The sequence below is a fragment of the Ursus arctos genome, unplaced genomic scaffold (genome assembly GCF_023065955.2).
Source record: "Ursus arctos isolate Adak ecotype North America unplaced genomic scaffold, UrsArc2.0 scaffold_31, whole genome shotgun sequence".
Lineage (NCBI taxonomy): Eukaryota > Metazoa > Chordata > Mammalia > Carnivora > Ursidae > Ursus > Ursus arctos.
Window position 1 is genome coordinate 17895035 of NW_026622997.1, and position 23258 is coordinate 17918292.

Below are 23258 nucleotides of genomic sequence, written 5' to 3' on the forward strand. Positions count from 1 at the left end.
CTGGAGAAGAGTGAGTCCTGAGTTCCCTCTGGCGTCCCCGGCCCCGCGATCTCTCTGAGTCTGGGTTCGTCTCGGTGGAAGGAGGGGACACCCACCCACCCGGGGCAGGCCCCTCACTCCCCCTTGCGGGGAAGGTCAGCGGGGCGCCGTCACGCGCGCCCGCGCCGTTTGCAAAGCCCAAGCGCGCCGCGTCACGCGCGGGTGGCGATCGCCGCGGCCCCGCCGCCGCCTCAGCCACGCGGACTCCGGGCGCACGGGGGCGGGGCCGCGCGCGGGGGCGGGGCCCGGGGCGCCCGACGGGTGGCAGGCGCGGGGGAGGGCCCGGCGCCCCAAGCTGCCGCAGCCCGCTGGGGATTCCCCCAGGCCTGCGCCCGGGGAAGTCCCTGTGCGCGCGGGTATAAGAGCGCGGCGCCAGCGAGCGCGCCCCAAGCTGGCAGTCCCCAGCCATGTCGCGCGGCCTCCGAATCCTGCTCCTGAGCTGCGGTAGGGCCCCAGACGCTTGTCGCCCCCATCCCCTCCCGGCGACCCCCCCCCCCCCCCCCCCGCTGGCTCACGCCCCTCTCTCTCTGTCCTTCTTGCAGTCTGCAGCCTGGCGCCCGCGACGCGGGAGGTAAAAGTGGCTTGTTCCGAAGCGGTGGACTTGCCGTGCACCGTCCACCTGGACCCTCAGGGCCCCTACAGAGTCTTCTGGGTCAAGGTAAGCACGGCGATGCCCGCGGTCGAGGGCTTGGCAGCGGGGACCACCTCCCTCGGGCTGGCGACCCTGTGTAGCCCCGGCCCGGCCTCCGAGTCCCTGGTCTTCCCGCACGCCTCCCTCACCCTCCTATTCCACCCCCCCCCCCCCCAACGCATCTAGGAACCACGCGATTAGATTCCATTAGATTTTGTTCCCCAAGGACCCGATCCTCTTCCTGCCCCTAAAGGTAGCCTGAGATGAACGATCCAAATAAGCCTCTTTGGAAGCAGAGACCCTTTTATTTGGATGAATTCTGGAGGCCACCTGTGGTTGTGGCCAGTAGGCCACGAAGAAAGCAGCTAGGGCAGATCTGGATATGGGACAGGAGGCCTGTCCCCAGATTTCTGATTTCTGGTGTTTGGGGACTGTGATTGCCCAGAATTTGGAGGCAGGGAGGGAACTTGGAGAGGAAAGACTAAGAGATCGTCAGAGGTGATTTAGGCTTGTTTCCCAGGTGGGAGTTGTCTGTCCGCCATCCCCTTTGTGGGTTCGCCTGGCCCCTCGCTGGTCCCTGCTGCTTGGCACTCAGGCAGGCAGTCCTGGGAGGCCCAGCAAAGGGGGCGTCTGGGAGGGGGCCGGCTTCACTGTTAGAGAAGTGAGTTGCTCTGGGGCCTTTTTTTAAGGATGCCTCTGAACTGGAACATTTTCGGACGCTAAGACGGCGGTTGTGGCGGCTTTGCCAACCCAAGCAATCCCTGGTCTTTTGCTCACCTCCGTTCACGAGGTTAGGGCCACAACAGCTCCTCTCCTTTCAGCCAAGTACATGTGATATGCTAGGCTAACTCTGTGCTCTGATGGAACGTCTGACCTTAGAGGAAATCTGTGCGTTTGCTGCTTTGCACAGAGTGCAAGGTTTTTCTTCTGCCCTCCAAGAAAGATGCCATAAGAGCCTGCACCTGGCCATTTAGCAAGGCAGCATGGGACAGTTTGCGTGTGTGTGTCTCCTCTCCCGACCAGATTGTCAGTTTCCCCCCACTGTGTTGCACCATCGATTTTGTGTATTCTGCACAGCACCCTGTGTTTGCCTCGCTAATTGCGAAGGTGCTTAGTGAATTCAGGCTGGCGCTTGGTGAGTTACGTGCCCTGGCTGTGTTGCTCATGCCTGGGAGCAATGTACTGTGTAAGAAAGTAGGTTTGTGATGATTTCCCCTTTTATTCACTGTGGGATCAGAGAACGTAACACTTCCCAAATTGTTCTTGTAGCAAAAACAATAGCACTTAAAAATATCGTAAAAACATTATTACTTGAGTGCTCACTCCATGCCCAGCTCTGAGGTGAATATTTACCTATGTTACCTGTTTTAGTCCTTCCAGTGGACGTAAGAGATCAGTCCTGCTACAGCTGTTCCCATTTTACAGATGAGGAAACTGAGTCTCAGGGAGTAAAGGAACCCCGCTCACTGTTACACTTCTGGATAAATGATGGGGTGGATTTGAACCAAGTAGTCTGATTCCACAGCCTGAGTTCTCAGAGGCCTATCTCAATGTCTCTGTTTTCTACCCCAGTTACTTAAGGTAAAGAAAATAAAAGTGTCCTTGGTCTAGCCAGGCAGAGACTTAGTTATCTTAAAGAAGGGGGAACATGAAACCACGGTCCCCTCCCGAGAGGAATTTAAAGAAGAAAATAATATTAATATCCCCAGGGGAGTAATTAAAAAGTCCTCATGAAACAAGGAGATGGGGTTTCAGACTGTAAAGTTCAAACAGTTGTCAAGGTCAATCTTCTTGCACAAGGTCACTTGGAATGATGCAGTAAACCATAGCAATTAACCTTTGGCTTCTCCTTGGATGTCAGCTGAAGACGTAACTCTATCATGTATGTGTTTGTTTATTGAACACGGTTCTTACGGATTTACCCTGAAGGTCTCTCAAAACTCTGTTAAAAAAAAAAAAGACAACAGTCTCTTGGCATTTTTTTTCTGTTGGTTCATGCAATAGGGTCATTGCAAAATCATGCCATAGTAATTTTTTTTAAAGAGGTTAACTGTGATCAGGTCATGGTGGATAGGGAAGCTTTGTGATGCCAATAAACTATTCGGATACCTTGAAAACGAAATGCATTGTTCCTTCAAGTGCTGTTTAACAGGTCTCGGCGTGTTCTGTAGATATTTATTCTTTTCCAGCCCAGTAATTATACTTTTGTGCTGATTGTGTTTGTACAACTAAAGTGGATAGAGTATTCTGGAAATCAGGTCAGTGGTGAAATTCTGAAATACTTGGCTTTACAGAAGGTTGAGCATCTTGTCATTCTTTCCCCACACCTCTTGTAAAATGTTTCAGTGGACTGAAGAGGTGGCTGTCAAAGGAGGACTTTAAGCCCGATGACCACAGCCAGCCTCGCTCGTGTCACGTCCCTCCTCATCCCTAGTGTGGTTTGTCAGATCTCTTTGCGCACTTGTGGGCTGTGAGCTGGACGAGGGAAGCAGAGAATCTCTTGGGGTGGGTTTGCCGTGGATTTTTTGTTCTGTTTCGGTTTGTTTGTTTGTTTGTTTACCATCCACCAGATCGATTCTCATTCTCACAGGACTTCTGCATACCACAACTATGGTTATAATGACTCACAATTTAAAATTCCGTGTACCACTCGCTTCTCCCACACCATAGGGCACCCTGCCACTGTCCAATTGGCACTGATTACTTGTGATTACCAAAGGACCCATGGAAACCATGTATTTCTTATCAGGTGCCTTTTACAGAAAGACCCAAAGCAGAGGGCATCCAATTAACATTTGTAACATTAGGGCGAGTGGGGAAGAAACAGTGTCCGTTTTACCCTCTGTTTCAAAGGCACAGTGAGAAGGGGCCGGAGGAGGGTTAATACAGACATGCACAGGGGGCCACAGGGGGAGCCAGGAGTGGGCAGAGATAGCCCAACTCCTGTTCGCCCAACTCTTATTTCCCATGGACCAGTGTCCTTCTAACTGGGATCCATCCATGGGTCCTCCTCTTACCCTTTCCTGCATGTACCTGTTAGGGCAGGGTGCGTGATTGAGAAGACATAGAAATGTGTATTCACATAGCCATTAGAATAGTAGCTAAACTTAGCCTTTGGAGTTATGAATTGACTGTGGTTGTTTAGGGAGGTATTTTGAGAAATGATGCAAGCAGACGTTGGTCCAGCACTCTCTCCCATTGGCTGCGAGCATCTTGGATCAGAGGGCATAGCATCCCATGTCTGCTGGGAGTAAGCACATCCATTAAGGGGCTACTCCTGAGCGTCCTGCTGAGCGTAAGTGGGGTCACAGTCTCTTCAATGAAGCTGCACTAGGTCTGGAGGGAGAGGATGGTACTGGACGGAGTGTTTGAGCACAGTGATGTTCGCTGCCAGTAGCAAGTGGTTATTTATCAGAAAGATGTCCTACCATCTTGTGGCATGCTTGGAGCCCCGGCAGACTATGTTGATGCATAACGAAAGAGGATATATAGTGTCAACCTAGGACGACATTGCGGGGGTGAGGACAGAGACGCGTCACAAGGCAAATGCCCTTTTCAGATTATTTCCAACGGAAGGGAGAAAAGGGAAGTAAGACTGATTTCAGAGGTCAGTCTTGATTTTGTAACAGTGAGAGGAGCCCCCAGCTGTGGCAGATCGTGGGCTATCCCCTGGCCCAACGGAGCTGGCAGAGGGCAGGTTAATGGCTTGCAGGAAGCGACTTCAAAGTTCAAGGACGGTCACCACGTGGCTCTTGCTGGTTCTGAATCTGTTAGGAAGCTGTCTTCCGTGCATGTTGCGAATCTCCTCTCCAGTGTAGTTGTATTTTCTGTCTCGACTATCTTGTGTGATGAGACACCACAGAGCAAAAAGCCCTGTGAAAGCAGAATCCCCTAGAAGGGGCTGGAGTTGATGAACGGTCTGGGCAGATGTCATCTGTTCGGCCACAAATGCTGATGGACCTGTGAAGGAGCCAGTGTGCGCCCCTCACTAGACTTCCTTGATTCTAGAATTTTATCTGCTGTAAGATAGATTTAAGAGCATGTTTTTAGGAGAGAAGGGAAACATTCCTGTCTTAAACAGAGAAGCCCCGAAACATTGAAATGTGGAAACGGTGTGTGTGCTAGCATCAAAGCAAAGTCCTGCTGTCCACATCGGCACCTACAGTACTTGACCTGGTTGAGTCACTTTTATGGGCTCTACCTTAGGTCAGACCATGAAGGACATGAAGTTGGTTTTCAGAGGTCTCTTGTATTTACACTTTCAGTAGCCAATATTTCTGAAGTCCCAAATGTGTTCCAAGTCCTGGGCCTCATGCTGGCCATCTTAAAATCAACAGGAAACTTTTGCCAGAGGACCATCTTGAGCAAAGGCATGGAAAAGGATTCCACAAGCATTTCGGGGAACCAGTGATCTGGAAGGGAGAATTATGCAGGAGAGGGCTGGGAGATGTTACAAAGAAGGCTGGGAGCAGATGGTGAGGAGCCTTGAATGCCTAGCTACACTGGCTTGAACTCCTTTTGGCAGCAAGGAGTCATTGAAAGTTTTTAAGCAAAGAGGATGACCTAATGACACGTATTTGTAAAGAAGAGCATATTTCTTGTGCTGAAAGACACACTGACTCATCCTGGAAGATGAGTCCCAGAGGGAGGCCTTGTTCTCTCACTGCAGCAAAATCCAATCAGGTCATCTCAGCCAAGACCTCAGCACATCTCTGAGATTTACCTTCCCTTCTTTCTTGGCCACCCATTGTGTCCCCACAGTTCGACAGAGGGGTGGGCAACACAGCACGTGGCTGCCTCAGAGGGGCTTTGGAAGTCTCAGCCAGCTGCAGACGGGCCATCAGTGAGATTTGGGGACAGTGACAAATCAGAGCAAAGTTGCCACAGTCTTGCAGGGTGCAAGAGGGTAAGGAGGAAGAAGGTAGCTGGGAGTTAAACAGAAAGAAATCAAACACTTATTTTCCATGAATAAAAGGGGGAACCTAGGTCATGTGAGAATCAGCATTATCTTAGTTCTGTATTTGGTTATGTCACCACACAAAGTCAAGAGGAAGTTCGGAGAAGGTCTCAGTGATGTAAGGGAAAGTCTAGCGTAGAGCAGGGCTAAAGAGAGATTCATTACCTAAAAAAGGGTTTCTTCATCTAAAATGGTTTGCATAATCTTTTCCTGGGGACTCCAGCAATGACCCCAAATTTTCTACCAAAAGCCCTAGCTCGACCCAGAGCTGGACCCAAGTACTTCCCTAGGATTTGAAGACCATTCATAAACCTACTTTGGATTTTTGTCTTTGCTCTGGGGTATAGTTGGTTAAAATCCTGTCTGGGTCATGTAATAGCGGTTCCGACTAGGGGCCCCAGGCTTATTCCTGTCACCTGGTGTGCTGTGGAACACCAGCTAGTCTACTGCGTGTTCTTGCCCCAAATCTCCAAGAGATGGTAGATTCCGGAAGAGGGGGTAGTTGTTCAGGATTATAGGTCCAGGTGGGGAAAACCCATGAGAAAAAGCAGGAGGCCAGCTGCCATAAGGAATTCATGATCACCTTGGACCTGACACTCTGGGTCAGTTCTGGAGCACAAAGGTTCTGAATCACATTAGGCCTGTGTGTCTCATTCCCTGAGGAGAGGGAAGCACGTGAGCCCGAGCGACGAGCAGGACTGGTCTACAGGCTGGAGCCATGTGGAGAGAGCTCCCTCCATGCCACATTAATTTATGGGGCGGTTTGAGGTGTCCCTGTCAGTGAGGACCCTTTCAGTTGTGAAGCTTTGTAATCCAGTCAAAACTTGGTTAAATAAAGGGAATATATTGGTTTATGTAGTTGAAATGGGGAAAACTTGCAAATTATTATTCATGCTTCAGTGTTGCTTGGTGTTGTGGGTAGAATTGTGTCCCACAGAAAGATTATCTCTGGTATCTGCAAATGTGACCTTCTATGGAAATGAGGTCTTTGCAGATGTCGTCATTTTAAAGTGCGGTCATACAAGAGAGGGTGGGCCTTGATGCAATGACTGGTGTCCTCATAAGAAGAGAAAACAGATACAGACGTAGACACAGGGAAAACACCATGTGAAGTAGGGGCAGAGACCGGAGGGATGTGTCTACAAGGAATGACAGGGATGGCTGGCAGCACCAGAAACGTCAGGAATGAGGCACGAAATAGATTTTTCCATAGAGCCTTCAGAGAGAGCATGGGCCCGTCAGCCCCTCGCTTATGGGTTTTGGCTTCCAGAACCATGAGAAAATACATTTCTTTATTTTTTTTAATTTTATTTTTAGAATTTTAATTCCAGTACAGCTACCATGCAGTGTTATAGTCGTTTCTGGTGTATAATGTACCAGTTCAGCAGTTCCGTGCTTGACGTTCATGGTGGTTCGTGTGCTTTCAGCCCCTCACCTGTTTCGCCCGTCCGCCCACCCACCTCTCCTCCGGTGACCATCAGTTTGTCCTCTAGAGTTAAGTCTGTGTTTTGTTTGTCTCTTTTTTCCTTTGTTCATTCATTTCGTTTCTTAAATTCCACATATGAGTGAAATCATATGGTGTTTGTCTTTCTCTGACTTATTTCACTTAGCACGGTACCCTCTAGGTCTGTGTTGTTGCAAATGGCAAGATCTCATTCTTTGTCATGGCCGATAATATTCCATCGTGTGTGTGTGTGTGTGTGTATACACACATACCATATCTGCTTTATTCATTCCTCTATCGATGGACGTTAGGGCTGCTTCCATAGTTTGCCTATTGTAAATAACACTGCAGTAAACATAGGGAGACCTCCATCTCTTCAAATTAACCTTTTCAGCTTCTTTGGGTAAATACCCAGTAGTGGAATTACTAGATCATTGGGTAATTCTTTTTTTAATTTCTCGAGGCACCTCCATACTGGTTTCCACAGTGGCTGCACGAGTTTGCATTCCCACCAGCCGTGCACGAGGGTTCCGAGAAAATACATTTCGGTTTTGTTATGTTGCTCAGTTTGTGGCACTTTGTTATGCCGGTGCAGGAAACAAATACAGCTGCATTTCGAGGTTCATGACTATCCCCAGGGCTTGGTGACTTTCCGTCCCTCCGCTCTTCCTTTCTCCGTATTGGTTTGATCGTCAGCCTCCATCCACGCGGCAGGGAGACAGGGGCTGATAACCGCAGTCTTGCGGACCCTCTCAGGATCAAGTGCAAAGGAAAAGATTGCGCCTCTCTTCTAATATCTCAACAAGTACCTGATTATATTTAAGCGGCTTTGATTGGGGCGTGTGGCCATCAGAGCCAGTCTCTCTGGTCACAGATGTCAGGCCTGAGTTACGTTGCTTCCACGAGACTCACAAGATGCAAATGGAAGAAGATGCTTGGCGTGAACAACGAATGGGCAAATCCCAGTTCCAAAGGGTTTTGCCACATATATTACCATGATGCTTTAGAAAATTGAGAATGTTGTGGCTATTTTGGACACATTGTGGGTTGAAAAATAATTTCTCTTTAGAGCAGAGGTTGGGACTTCTAGAACAACTTTGCCAGGGAGGAAACAGGAAGTTATCAGCCATGAAGAATGACCGAGAGCATGGATAGAGTGGAAAGCTATCAGATATAACAACTGCTATGACCAGCATGACCCATGATAAAGCACTTTCATGTGTTTTCTCTTTTGATACTTACAATAGCTCCCCGTAGCAAGGAAGAGAGTCACAGGTGGGGAAATGAGACTCAGAGATGAAGTGCTTTACCAAAGAGAACCTAGCGCATCGACTGCGAATCTGGACTTCGGGCCTTCGATTCCAAAGCCAGTGCCCTTGTGATAAAAATTCACTCGTTCACTCAGCAAATGCTTTTTGACTAATTCCAGTGTGCCAGGAACTATTTAGAATGCTGATTGAACTGTGGGCTGGGAAAATGAGCGAGAATAGTAACACATTCAGGGTTCTCTGTGTGATGGACAGACGCTATGCCCTACGATGCACGCCCATCATCACAGGTGTCTTCACACCACCCTCATGAGATGCAATCACCCCCGTGTCCGCAGAGCAGATGGGGGCTGCTGGGTCAGTTGGCCAAGAGCAGGACTAGCCGTGGTAGGACTGGGCTTTGCTTCCAGGTCTGTTCCACTCCAAAGCCTGTGCTCTTAATTACATTACCTCTGCCATACTCATAACTCGTAGCAGCCATCAATTCAGCTCTGTCTGTTAGACCCAGTAAATTTCAAAGTGGAAAATCATTTTTCCAATAAAACTACACTTAGAAAAAAACGATGTTAACGTGCATACATTCTACCCTCATTATGACATCAACCTCCGAGCCAAACTATTTTGCACGTTATAAAGAGCTGTTTTTATGATGAATGGGGATTATATTGGCACTTTAATTGAGTTAGAAACCAAGGTACATGGAAGTTAGTGCATGAGAAATGCAATAAAGAAAAAGCTGTTCAATGTGATTGGAATATATGAGATTACTTTCATACCACCTTTAAGTACATCGAGTCCATACCTTTAAATACGTTTAATCAAATTGTTGCATTGAATATTTAAATGAACATAGAAGCACACACATTTTGCTCCTCAAAAAAATCTCTTCCCTTTCCTTTAGATTTCTATCACATTCTTAACAGATCTCATGTATGATAAATTCGGATTCCAGGTTTGTGATCAAAAATCTTTCTTTGCAACAGGCATGGAACTCTTGCTCTCTTATATTCAAATATGGCAATCTAGAAGGCGAGCATGTATTTGGATAAAATTATTTAAATGAAAAAAATAACTTGCCACAATAATAGGGTTTTTGACTAAAGTATCGGTTCAATTTCAAACATACTAATTCTTTATTTGGTTTCTTTTATTCTAGTTCACATTTGTCCATCATTAAAATAAACACTTAATTCACATGCCCTTAAAATTAATGCTTGTATTTGCTTGCTTTAGTATTCAGCAAATTAAAGAGTTTATTTAATTTGGGGCTTGTGGTTTCCTTAAGGTCAAATCTCCATTTTAGAGGAAGAACATATTACTTAAATTATTTAGTCACATCGAGGGCCTTGAGACAAATCACATGTCCCTTGGCTTTCTGAAAATGAGATGTCTTGTATTTTACCCTTCTCTAATCCAATCAAAAATATAGAATTGTCAGAGTAAGAGTTAGTGCACGGAGCGTGGATTTTTAAAACATAATTGGGATGAGTGTTTTGAGGAATTAATTTTCCCAAATCGTGTTGTGGTTTAGCGCACTACAATATTAGCTTTGTAAAGGACGCATTAAATAGTCCCCATCAATTATGCGTGGCTGTGAATGAATCCGAGGGTTCCTTTTGTTATAAATTACTATTTCCTAAAATGCTTTTGCAGAGAGGCAATGAAACCCTTTTGGATTTGGAATGTTTAAAGAGCCGTTCTTTGCCAGTGGCTGATTTTGAGCCAGTGCAAATGTTTATAAGAACTCATAAAACAAAGCAAGGTTGAGGATGGCCCCCTTGCTGGTTGCTTCGTTTCCCTCTTTCTGGAATTCTCCTTTGGTTCATGAACGGTGCTGCTTTTGCCACAGCGGACTCAGCGATAGCTGCTTGGCCACAGCACTGAAGTTAATGATTTGAACTTTCGCATAAAAAGTCTCTTGGTACTGCTGGTACCCCGCTCGCCTTTTGAGCATGCAACGTTAACGTAAAATCGACAACTATTTTTGCAGCTGTAGGCAAATCCCAGAATCCCCAGATGGAGTCACATGAGAAGATCTCTCTTGGAATGGCATCAAGAAGGGGAATTAGGCGTTGTGTGTCCCAATGGCTTGAAGCTAGAGGGAGTGTTCTGAAATATTTCCAGGTGCATTGTGTGAATTCACAGAAGGTTCCTTTTGCTATAGTCAGTCATCAGGCAAAGACCACTGCTCGTGACTTTGGCAAGAGTTCCCAAGTTCAGCCAATAGTTTGCTCAGGCCATTGGAAGCTGACCCCATGAGACTTGAGATATTTTGCCATGATCCCACGGATGGCTGTGATGGGTCAGGAAATCAAAATTCTGCAGGTTGCTTCGGGGTTCTTTGTTTTGCCTTTCCCCTGCTTCTTCCCTCTGTCTTTCTCATGATCTCACTCTGCCTTTGTTTTGCCTTTTCAAAATAACTAGAGGCCCACGGGAGGTTTTGCCACAGGCCTGTGGAAATCTGGCCATTGAATAATGCCTTCGCTGTTGTTACTGCTGACTTTTAAAGTGAATTCTGCAGATAGGCAGAAGGCCCCCGCCAGCCCGTTCTGATCACCGGCACACCCTGGCTTCAGCCCGTTCGGCGGCCGACCGGATAGTAGGGCCACCTTTCTGTAAATAAGCACAATAGTTTATGTTTCCACCTCCTCCAGAGAGGGCCGCGGTTTTGATCTTGACTTTCAGTTGGATCTTTCTGAGTTGAGAGAGGGATCACTGGATGGGACCAGAGGCCCCCAAGGAGGAAACCGGTGATTAATAATCTCAAAATGGTTGTTGCAACCAGGTTTCCGTCCTCTCAGATGCAGGATTTCTAGCAAGACAAGGTCTGGTGAAATCTATTAGAAATAAATCTGAGTTGACGCGTTTGGAGGTTAATTTAGAAAAGAAAGGCAGGAGGAGACATCATCGTGCAGGCAGCAGAGATTGGGCTGCGACCCTTCAAAGTGGCTTCGTGGAGATGTGAGGGTGGCTCTCGGGACACGTGGTCCCTGGAGGGCCCTGGGCACACGCCCCTCAAAAGCTCAGGTAGGAGGGAGCCCCTCTGCTGGGCACGGAGGAGGGGCAGGCGTGAGCACACAGTGAGGCTGCAGTTTGTGGTTTAATTAGGCTTGGAAAGGGAAAAACTGGGCTAAATTAGATGCATCCTAGAATCAGTTGTATGGCGTTAGCTCCCCCGAAGTTTCCTTGGGCGCTCTTTGTATTTTGCTTTACTTTTAAACACCGGAAGACACCAGTCTGTAGTGGTGAACACCTTGATGATTTAGGAAGGACCCTTTCCACACAAGAAGAACTGTCAAGAAGTGGGATTTACTTTCGTAGACTGTGCCTGAGAAAAGCCATTTGTCTCAGCCATGTTTGCCGGCCGAGGATGGAGCCGGGCTTCCTGCAGGAGCGGGGAACCTGCCACCAGATGTCTCTGCAGCCCGCCCGGCGGAGTGCGGACGAGCCCCGGCTTCCGCTAACCTCCGGCTGCAGCCCCTCGCCCCGCACAGGAAGGACAAGCCGCCCAGTGTGTGTAGTGTGTGTGTAGTGTGTGGTGTGTAGTGTGTGTGTATGTGGAGTATGTGCATAGTGTGTGTGGTGTGTGTGTGCAGGGTGTGTATATTGTGGGGGTGCATGCATGTGTATACTGTGTTTTTTGTGTGTGCAGCGTGTGGTGTGTTTGCAGCGTGTGCAGCGTGTGTGCATTGTGTGGTGTGTGTATAGTGTGTGTGTGCAGCATATGTGCAGTGTGTGGTGTGTGTGCAACGCATGTGCAATGCGTGTGTAGTGTGCGGTGTGTGTGTGCATGTATGCAGCATACGTGCAGTGTGTGGTGTGTGTAGTGTGTACGCACAGCGTGCGTGCAGTGTGTGATGTGTGTGCAGCGTGCATGCAGTGTGTGATGTGTGTGCAGCGTGCGTGCAGGTGTGATGTGTGCGCAGCGTGCGTGCAGTGTGTGATGTGTGCGCAGTGTGCGTGCAGTGTGTGATGTGTGCGCAGCGTGCGTGCAGGTGTGATGTGTGTGCAGTGTGTAGTGTGTGTGCACAGTGTGTGTGCAGTGTGTGATGAATGCACAGCGTGTGTCGTGCGTGTTCCTCCCTGGGCGTGCCGGCTCCCTTGGCCCCTGACTCGCGCACCGGTGCCCTGGTGGGTGGGAGAGGTGCTGCCGGCCCCCAGCAACTAGACGCAGGGAAGGGCAGGTGAAGGCAGGGCTGTGAGAGCTGCTGACCGCCGTCTCTCCGGGAGGGGCTCGTTGGTGCTGTCCCATCGCTGGGGACAGGCAGGGCGTGCCCCTGAGGCCCAGGCTCCTGCTGGTCCCTGGCTGCCCCCGAGCTCGGAGAATAGTGACTTGCCTTCCCGTGTGTGTAAATCAGTGTTAGAAGCCGGAAAACGTTTCCGTGGAGGACCGGCGGACAAGCCACTTGGGCAAACTAAAAATCTGTCTGGGGGAATGGGATGGTTGTCTCATCTTTGAAGTCATACATGCAAAGACTCCACCAATGTCACCAAAAAGATAGTTGGGGGAGAGAGACCCAGCCTGATTAGCGGGGCTGGATCTGGCCTCTCCTGCAGTCCCGCTGCTCTGTGCAAAGATCGAGGCTCTCCGTGTCCTTGCACGTGCGTCTTGGTGTGAGCAGCACATGACCGGACACACACAGTCCGCACACGGCGCCACCGTTGCTGCCTCCTGCCGTGCTGGAGAGTCAGAGCCCTACGTGCGGTGACATCATGCGCGGCCCCGCTCACGACACAGTTTTGGCAGGACACGGTGTCCATTTATCGGAGGCATGGCTTACGCAGCTCCGGGCTTTCCGCTGAGTCGTCTGGCCGTGGTGTTCAGTTTAGGAACATTTCCAGATAAAGGGCCGAGACACAAAACTAAGAGTCGTTCCGTGGGTGAGTTGGTATCTGACGAAAACAAGAGAACATTTGATACAGAACAATCAGCCACAAAATATGACTCAAAGTGATTCATGCCCTTCCTCTCGTCACCCTCGTCAACGCTCTGTCCTTGCGGAGGCTGGAAGCTGGGCTGCACCAAATCATAAAGTGTAGGCTTGAGACTATTTCAGAAAAGATAGAGCCGGAAAGAATTTTCATAGATTTTTCTCCTCCTCCCCCGAAGGTCACGCATGCATAATATTTTGTTTTAAAAAGACTAGTGAGGATGGCAGAGCCTTGATGGTGGGGGGACGTGGCGGGCAGTGTTTGCAGCCTCCGTCACGGCATGACGCGGGGTGATTCTTCTTCAACAGCTGACGGAGCGGGGCGAGGAGAGGCTGGAGGTGCCCCAGGAGGGTCTGCAGGACCACCGGCAGAAGGAAGACTCCTTCGAGGCCCCCGGTGAACGGCTGCACCTGAAGATCCAAAACGCCAGCGGCTGCCACTCGGGGACGTACAGGTGCACCGTGGAGGGGCTGCACGGGCAGAGAAACCAAAGCGGCACCGTGACCTTGAAAGTGACAGGTGAGGTGACCTGCTGCACCTGTCTCCTTGCCAAATGCGTGTGCTCTTGCAGTAGGGCCCTAAAACCCATCCCCTCAGCTGGAGTCTAACTGGGAGTTTTGCATCACGGCTATGGCCGAAAGCTAGATTCTCCTGCAAGAATGTCATAACTTTTTCTGCTCTTTCTCTCCTTCCCTCCTTTCCTCCCTCCCTCCTTCCCTTCCTTCCTTCCTTCCTTCCTTCCTTCCTTCCTTCCTAACAAAGACAGATCTGCCCAGTCAGATAGATGCCACATGTAGCCAGACCACGAATCCGGGTGTCGTTTATTCCTGCGGGAGTCCTTTGAAGCAAAGAGGAAGTACCCAAGACTGATTTTTGGAGGACAGAGAAACTGTGTAGTCCCCAATGCGTCAGGCTCCTGTGGGCTATTCCGCTCATTTGGACCTTTCTAACCTGGCCTAAGGGGGCTGTGTCATGTTGCCACCTTTTTACCGTGAGAACAGCGTTTCCCTCCCATTTGCGCTGATGACATTGCCCAATACCTCAAAGAGGGCCGCAGAAAGAGGACACAGCGAGAAAGCAATGCCCCAGTGACAGAACACACAGTTTTGCTCTATGCAGTAATACCAAAAATCGAGCTCTACGATGAGGATTTCCTCTTTGGATTTTTTCCGATATCTTCCTTTATGGAGCTTAAAAGATGCCTTGCCTTTGACTTTTGCCCAATCTCGTTAGTGGCGCAGGCTTGAAATGACACACACGCTGTTCTCATAGAGTTTCCCGATTCTTGTACCATAACGACTTTTTCCTTTTATTGGGAATCCGAAAGCAATTTGACTTAAGAGAATATTCCTTTTTTCACAAGAACGGGATCTCCGTATAGGGCTCAGTGTTTGGATTTGGTTCACTGTTACACACACACACACACACACACACACACACACACGTAGCCCTTGTGCCCTTCTCATCTCGAGCCTCTCGTGCTGCTTTGTCTGTCTTCCTGCACTTGCTGCACCTGACCAGACACGCTCTTGTGCTGGTCTCCGCGGTAGCCGGCTCGCGGGAGGCTCTGTGTGAAAATGCACGCTCACGAGTGCCGGAGGGAGAGCAGAGACGAGGCCTGTCGTGCAGGGAGCGGAGCCGAGAGATGCAAAGAACAGCTGCTTTCCTCTCCTCTCCTCTCCTCTCCTCTCCTCTCCTCTCCTCTCCTCTCCCCTCCCCTCCCCTCCCCTCCCCTCCCCTCCCCTCCCCTCCCCTCCCCTCCCCTCCCCTCTCCTCTCCTCTCCTGAAAGCCATGTTGCCTGCAAGTTAGCTGGTTAGACAACAGAGTCACTTGGACCTGGCTCAGTTAGGGGCAGTGCTGCTCGTTACTGTGTGACCTTGGGCAAATCACTATCCTCTCATGTCTAAAATGGGGGCGATTGCCTCTCCAGCACACGCTTGTGGTGACGGTTGAAGGGGATATTGCACTAAAATGCTTCGTCCTGTGCCTGGGATACACTGAGTGCCAGATCAAGGTTAGGAACCATTAGGACAATGGCTCTCCACATTTCTTTCTTTGAATCACAGACCCTGGCGAGAACCCGTCCCTACCGCTACTCGTGAGATGTTCAGTCCAGCCTCAGGGCTTTCCAGCTATCTCTAGGCCCATTCCTGGCCCCAGGGGAGGGCCTCCCCAATCATCTGCACTCCACCTGCCCCTGCCTGGACCTTCTGGGAGGCTCCGCACATGTGGGATGTCATGTCTGAGTGAGGAGAGGCCGTCCCTTCCATGTCTCCTGCTGGGCTGAAGGCCTGGCTCCTCCTGCCTTTGCGTCCCCCAGTGCTGCAGCCACAGCTTTTGGCGGCCCCTGGGGGAGCCCCTTAGCCCACCTTGGCTGCCGGCCTTGGTGGAGGAGCTTTCGCGATTCCATAGAGACACGCTGACATCTGCAGTACTGGCCGGGCAGCTCGCCTGCCTGGTTCCTTCAGCCCCGGTCCTCCTGAGGGCAGAACACCTAGCATTCTCCACAGCCCCGCCGAAGCTAGATCACGTCATGCACAGAGCACAAATGGTGTGTCATCTGGTGTGAGGACATCAGATAAGCCAGGAAAGGCCCGGCCTCTGAAATGGAGGCAGATGGGCAATGGGGTCAGTCTGGCCCGGACACCTGGCTCTAGCCCCTGCCTTACTCCCTCTGCCTCTCTGCGCCCCAACCCCTTCATCTGTAAGATGGGGAAACGCACCGTGCCTCCAAAGATCTAGTGAGATGCCGTGCGTCAGGCCCGTAGCACACGGCCAGGCACAGGTGCGCGTGAGCCCCAGCTGCCACCGTCACCACTGTTGCTGCGGTCACTTGCGCTCTTCTTCCCGATGGTACAGACGTGAGGTTAGGAGTGGGAGACAGGCAGGACTCGATACAAGCCGGCGCAGAGCATTCTTAGCTTTTTATCATGATCGGAAAGGCCTGTTAAACAGCCTCATATTTTACTCATTTTTTTTTAAGGGTGCCCTAAGGAGCGCAAAGAAGAGACTGTTCAGAAATACAGAGCTGAGATCGTCCTGCTGTTGGCGCTGGTCGTCTTCTACTTAACACTCATTATTTTCACTTGTGTAAGTATCTTTTTAAAAACACCTATTACGATGAAAAGATCACCCGGGGCACCGATCCGAATATATTTTGTAGACAGTGTGAATCCTTTAATGGTGGCGAGAGAAGTTCTTCTCTGAATTCTGCACTTGCCCAGGCGCCCGCACTGTGAGATCCTTGCGGGAAGCGCCCAGCTTGTTTACTGGTTTCAAGCAGAGTAAGGCGTGCGAGGGAGGTTTGGGAAGATCCTGGTGGGGACAGTGGTGGAGAGTGCAGTACCAGCTTCCCAACGTCCTGGGGCCAAGGCACCACTCTTGCCATAGGCTAGTGGGCCCGCGCAGCCATGGGGGTAGACCGGTGTCCTCCTGACCTTGAACTGTTCCCTCCTGGCGGGTTCTCCTCTTATAGTTACGAACTTCCACTCCTTGAGAATGAACCCTGAGAAGCCAGGGTAGTGGGGCATAGAGGCAGTGTCCCGCCGTGGAAGATGGCTGGCCAGTGCTTACGTGTCCTTGACATGCCCTTGAACTGTTGGTAGCAGGCTCTCCAGCTTCAAGACCCTGAGCCTCTTTTCCGCTTGGCCACACACCCGGATTGACCAAAGTTGTCGGGGAGCAAGGCCAGCTCTGGGCCTGACCCGCTAGGAAGGGCTCCGTCCCATATATCTTAATAGCATCAGGAAGGACTGGCTACTTAGGGGCCAGGATAGAGCTCCCCCAAGAGCTATCCCGGAGCCAGTTCCTGTCACTCACTGGCCCCCTCTATTCACTTTCCTGGCCTCTCTGGCCATGGACTCATCTCTCGGGTGCTATTTTGGACATCAGTCAACCCAAAGACTCTAGTACGGCCTGTCCTGCATACAGGCATTAAGCTAGGCGCTGGTAGGGGACATTAAGCTAGGCGCTGGTAGGGGACATTAAGCTAGGCGCTGGTAGGGGACATTAAGCTAGGCGCTGGTAGGGGACATTAAGCTAGGTGCTGGTAGGGGACATTAAGCTAGGCGCTGGTAGGGGACATAAAAAGGTTACAAGACGTAGCTTCCGCCCTCAAGGAGCTTGCGATTTGGTCATTAGAGTTATTTACACACAAGATAGTTAGAATTGCTGGAGAGCAAATTTTAAAACTGAGTGACTTTAGTTTCTTGTTAGCAAATGCCTTGTCTTTATGGGCACTGATTTTCCGTGTAGATAACTAACAGTAGGGGCTTGAAATGGCCCCAGTCCACAGTCAGGGCATCTGGTGGTCAGTTTGGAGTTGCCGGTGAAAGAGTGTGAGCCCACTGGTAGACCGAGCGAGGCCTCCAGCATGAGCTGTCCAGCCAACTCTTAGGGAACGATGCATTTTCCCGATTACTCATTTCTCAACTTACCTCTTTTATTTTTTCAGAAGTTTGCACGACAACAGAGTATTTTTCCAGATTTTTCTAAGCCTGTCATGGAACGAGCTTTTCTCCCAGTCACCTCTCCACATAAACATTTGGAGCCAGTGACTCTTCAGAAGACAGAACTGGTATGAGCAGGATTTCTGCAGGTTGTGTTTCCTAACGTCGAAGAAGGCTCAGTGGTATGCCTGTACGTCCACAGGACAAGAGAAGAATGAGCCCCACACCGAAGAAAGCATCCTTCCTGTGAAGTCCTTCTGAAACCCCTGACAGCGGGTCCCAGCCCACTTTTTTGTGAGCAGGACTTGGGAAGCCATTACATGACCACGTAGCATGGGGACCCCTGCGGGGAGGGCCTAGTCCTGTGGCTTCACAGCTACCTTCTTCGCATTTTTCTCAGCTATCTGGTCAACCTCTTGGAAATCTTTTCAGTCACATACAAGCTATGGTGAGACGCAGTTGGAAAAGGGTCTTGGGAAATATGGATGCCCGGAGCCGGCCCTGTGATAGACTCTTGACGACCGCTGTCCTCTGCACATCTGGAAAACATCCCTTTGAATGTGCTGTGTTTTCTTATACTAGCCCAGATGGTTTCTGTCTGGGAGAAATTGACAGGCCAAACTGTGAGACAGTGGGGAATATTTAGCAAATAATTTCCCACTGTGAAGGCTCTGCTATTATTAAGGAGTACTGTGTGTACGTAGAAATAACAAGTCGATGAACTGTTCCGCAATGGGGCCTCTCCATCTGGGAAAGACACCATAAAGAAGCAGTAAAGAACAGTGCCACGTTTATTTTTATACCCATAGATACCTGGCAAAGAAGGATTTGTCTTTTGTTCTCCTTTTGAAATCTACATCCATAGTTAGGTGTCAGGGCTCACGGACGTGACCTCAGTATGGAGAGTGAGTGAGAGGTCAGAGAGCATGACCACAGGACAGCCAGCTAGGTGATGACCTGCTGGAAATGCTGGCCCAGTCATGCAGTCCGGCTTCGAGCCCCAGTCGTCCCACTACCTGGCTCTAGGATCTTGAACAGGGTCCTCATGATTTCTACTTTCTCAGTTGTAAACCGTAAGGTGTTGTCTGAGTTGATTGCAATAATGTATGTGAAAATGCTTTGGAAAAGCATAAAGCACTATAAAAATTTGAAGCTCCATTGGGTCATTATCCTTATTACAGTGGTGTTTTGGGCATGAGAGAATGCCTTTCATTCTTCGTGTTTTCTATCATTCCAAACAAAGAAGGCCGCAAATAAGACTTTTCCATCATCTTCTATGAGTTCTTTTGGGAAAGCGAGGAAGTCAGGTCAGTGACCCAGCAGCCAAAAGTACTCCAAGATATGGACACACAGGAACCACTGGGCCATGGGGAGAAAGGAGTCCACAAAATGTCACATTGACATTTTGCCAGTTGTTGGACTTCTCTTATCAAACTTGGCCCTTTCCCAGCTTGCTTTCCAAAGGGATTTTATCCCATTAGTAGTGTGTGCGTTGCCCACACTGATATTAGGGAGTCAGAGGGGAGCCAGGGTAATTCAGTGTTCCTCAGGCTTTGTCATACCCTTCATGCCATGAAGTGACTGCATGTGAATAGGGAGTGTTTTTCTTTTTAGATTTAAAACTACTCCTCAAACTTTGGGATCAGTGCTAGGACGTCTGTAAACTAGTTTGAGAATCAGAACCCAAGATGAAATTCTGGAGATGTAACATTGGCTGAGCCCTTCCTCTGAGAGAGGGGGCATTTATGGCCAGCGGACCTCTACGAAACAGCACCCCCCTTGTTCCCAAGGATGCCCTGACTCCGTCCTTGAGTTGACCTGCCACCAGGAAGTCCATGATCAACTAGACCACATGCGTGACCACTGGTCAGGGGTGAGGGATGGAAAGAAGGAGGGTCTTGACTTCAGAAGGTTATGAACAGTCAGGGTCTCTGCACCTGGGTTCCTAGGGTTTCACTCAAGATTCGCAGATATGTCCATTACCCTCAAAACGATAAGAACAGTCTAGTACAAGTGTCTATAATAGTTGTAAAAGTATCATAGCTGAATCTTCTTTGGAAAATGGCTCTTTATAAAGATGAATGCTCATAAAATGTCTGTAAAAGCTATAGATTCCCTTTCGGTGGAATCAACTCCATCCTCAAATGCTTTCCCAGAAGCGCTGGGGAGACCGCTGGCATGGTAATTACGAGCTCCCTCCTCAGCCGGGTTTGAAGCCCAGCTCCAACACTTGCAAGTTTTACTCGTAAAACTTGGGGCCAGGGACTGCCCTGTCTACACCTCAATTGGCAGATCTTTAGAACAAGAACAGCATCTGCCTAAGAAGTTGGTTGTGAGGATTAAATGAGGTAATATGTCTAAGAGCTGAGCCCAGGGTCTGGCAAAGAGTTAGCCTTAGAGTAACAGCAGAACATGAAAGAACAGAAAGGCAGCAGAGACGGTGGCAGTGACCATGGATCTTTGACAGACAAAGTGGTTTTGTCAAAAGCAAGGAGTTGACCCGGTGTTCGAGTCGTGTTGCTTTCAGAGGGTGCATACACAATGAAACCGAATGCTTTGTGGCCATTGGGACTACAGTTCAGGGAAGACCAGGGAGGGGGCCGCCCTTCCTTAGCTTGAACTGACACAAGCGAAAAACACGGAGATTTGAAATCAGACTCGACATTTTATACCTAGTGTTTGGTCTGAGAAAAGACGTGTGTGTGTGTGTGTGTGTGTGTGTGTGTGTGTGTGTGCGCGCGCGTGTGTTTGTCTGTGGGAGAGAGAGCGCAGGGTAAGTGGGTAGGGCAGAAAGTATGAAGGAGAGGGAATTGCCTTGATTGAGGAGGGTAGATGACCATGGAACATATTTGTTCTTTGTCTCCACTGCCAGGGAAAGCTTTCTTCTCAGGGCCCTCCTTGGTCGATGGAGTTAGACCCACAGTTCAAATAATTTCACCTTGGGATGTCCCAAGACACAAAAACAGGCGTGAGTATCCACTCCACATCTTTCCAAAAGAAGGCCTGTGGTTTTGGTTTTCATGAAAATTCTTTGCAGGTTTCATCATAGAAAACACTGAGCTGCACTCACAGAACCCAACGGAGCCCGATTATTTGCCAGGGTTGCAGGAGAAGAGATCCAGCCGCAGCCTGTGGACATAGAGTATGTGAGGCTCATGTGTTCGACCCCATAGCTTAGGGACAGTGGGAGTCTCAGAATAATGCCGTCTGCTTCTCCCGCCCTTCCCTCGTTGGCAAACTTCTTTGGCTGGATTAACTGGATCATTGTTCGATACTCCATCTTTCCTATGTAAAAACAGCCAAAGGCCTAACAATCCTAGGATAGGAACTGTTTGCTTAATTCAACGGCAATTATGCCTCATAGTTTAGCAGCTGATTGTTGGCAGAGCCAGATTTGATCGAATTGGTTGATAAGATACGATCAATCCGTTCTTTGCTGGGAGTCTATGATTGCTATATATTGTCCTCTGAAGACTGTGTTTATATTTTAATTTTCATTTTTAAATTGCATAAGAAGTTCAAATTCTACCACCCGTAGAATTCTACCACCTGCTGTCTCTTGTGTGTCTGTGTGTGTCAAATGGGTAAAGTTAAACACGAAGGGTATTTGCTAAGCATTTACACTGGACAAAGTACTATTGTAGGAAGTTTCTGTAATACTCAGAAAAAGCAAGACACACCCTTGCTTTCAAGGGCTTACGATCTAGTGGAGGGAGGGAGAAAGGAGCTCGGAGCAGTAAGCACAGGGACCCCTTAACATTAGGCAAGTATACAAAGAAGGGTGGGAACACAAAGGAGTGTGGGACGGTCCACATTCACGTGGGAGCACCTGAGAAGGCTTTAAAGAACGATTCCATTTGAACTAGGACTTGAAAGATAAGCAGGATTCTGAATGGTAGTAATGGGTGAGGAAGGGCGGTGGGAGTGGCAAAGACGCGATCTTTAAGTCACGAGACAGAGCATGGACTCGAACGGCGAATCGCATGGGAGTCCTGTAGGCAGAGGGCACCCAGAGCCCAGGCCACCTAGGGAGGAGGCCATCATGGAAGGTGGACAGGTTTTTGCAGAGAATTTGTACAGAGGGCAAGTATCGAAGGATTCTGAGCCAGGCAGCTGTAAGATGAGATCCATTTCCAGGACGGTAACCTGAAGGATGAAACAAAGGAGCTGGAGGAAGCAGGAAGCAGGAAGAACATCTAGGAGGCTGATGGAAGCCCAAAGAAACACAGCATGGAAAGGAGAGAAAGGGAGGAACGGAAACGAGCTAATTCTTAGGTGTTGTCTTTTCTATCTTCAGTGCTGGGTTTGCTTATGATCCTAGCTGCTGAAACTTGGGTCCGCTTTCTATTTGTAAAATTATAGACTGGAAAGAAAGAAGTATCCCTCTATCCTGATCTCTCCATCATCTTAGACCGCAGGGAAGACCCTCGTGTGCCACAGCCATTGTGATAACTCCTAGGACTCTGGTGCTGCTAGTACCAGACATTGCATGGGTAAAGCTGGTTTTATCCATCTTTGTGCCCACTCCTGCCTCAGTTTCCCTGTCCCAGCAGAATAGTCCAGGGTTTTCCCCTTTTAGAATCGGATACTACATTTGGTCCATAGCTGGCTGGCTCAGGAAGCAGAGTGCACCCCCCGAGCTCCATAGGTGAATATTTTCCTGTGCTTATGGCCCCATAGTGGACGTTTGCTTCTTTCATTGTGTCCGAGCCCTTAGACTTTTGTCCAGCTGATGACATGTTACACAACTCTCCTTAGCAAATGTTTACAAGTAGAATCTTCCAGCAGCTGGCTGATGAACAGACCCTGCCAACAAAACGCAATTAAACCAAAAAAGATACCTTCGAGGGAGCCCAGCAGGTGGGGTATGGTCAGTGTGGGGGGTATGAATATGTCTACATGGAAAATGGTGCCATGTAACATGGCTGCTTGTCCCAGAGCTTGACAAATGCCATACGAGCCTCATTCTGTCGTTCAGAGACAAGGCATTTCACTTGCAGACATAGTCTTGCTTTTCCATTTCTTTATGCCATTCTCCCCATGGGACCCCAGGCAGGCGCACAGTTAGGGTAACAAAGGACTATCAGGAAAACATCGTCTAGGCGGGGTGTATTTGTTTCCATGGTTCCTGAGAAGTTAGGGTGAAGGGAGGAGGCAGAAGTTGGACCCTTCCAGCAAATCGTCTCTTCTTTTCTCCTTTCAATGCACGAACACGTACAGAATCCCTCTGGGCAAGGGAGACAGGCCTAACTTAGTGGTTCATTTAGATTCTGTATGAGAAGAAGATATTGTTTTATTCCTCATGGTAAGAGGGCCTATTTCTTCAAATTGACCATTTCCCCCCCCCCCTCTTTTCCGAAGTAGCCTGTTTACAATCTCCTCTTGTAGATTATGGTACTTAGTAGAGACAAGTAGAGAGAAATCCAGACACTGAAAAGCTTCAAGACATCCCGCAGAGCTGGAATGCTTTTTACAAAGGGGAAAAAAAAATCTCCAAATGTGTATGTACTTGCCTCTCTACGCCAAGAGCCGGCTGGA

The 23258-nt window shown here is 49.2% G+C and overlaps 1 protein-coding gene across 2 annotated transcripts; it reads left to right on the forward strand.

The window, feature by feature from the left end:
* The first annotated feature begins 306 nt into the window (after positions 1 to 306).
* Positions 307 to 18878, forward strand: CD83 (CD83 molecule). Of its 2 annotated transcripts, none has more exons than XM_026511521.4 (5): positions 307 to 483; positions 582 to 697; positions 13580 to 13790; positions 16256 to 16362; positions 17726 to 18878. In XM_026511521.4, exons 1-5 carry the CDS (start codon positions 447 to 449, stop codon positions 17852 to 17854), a joined length of 600 nt encoding a protein of 199 aa, XP_026367306.1. In that variant the 5' UTR covers positions 307 to 446; the 3' UTR covers positions 17855 to 18878. The 2 variants fall into 2 exon arrangements, with proteins under 2 accessions (XP_026367306.1, XP_026367307.1); XM_026511522.4 differs by having other exon boundaries at positions 314 to 483; positions 17729 to 18878.
* The last annotated feature ends 4380 nt before the right edge of the window (positions 18879 to 23258 follow it).

Bases quoted from the DNA above. Each gene is read 5' to 3' on its own strand.
- CD83 (XM_026511521.4), top strand. From the start codon at position 447: ATGTCGCGCGGCCTCCGAATCCTGCTCCTGAGCTGCG. The intron at 484-581 runs GTAGGGCCCCAG...TCCTTCTTGCAG, and splicing joins AATCCTGCTCCTGAGCTGCG to TCTGCAGCCTGGCGCCCGCG. The intron at 13,791-16,255 runs GTGAGGTGACCT...TTTTTTTTTAAG, and splicing joins CGTGACCTTGAAAGTGACAG to GGTGCCCTAAGGAGCGCAAA.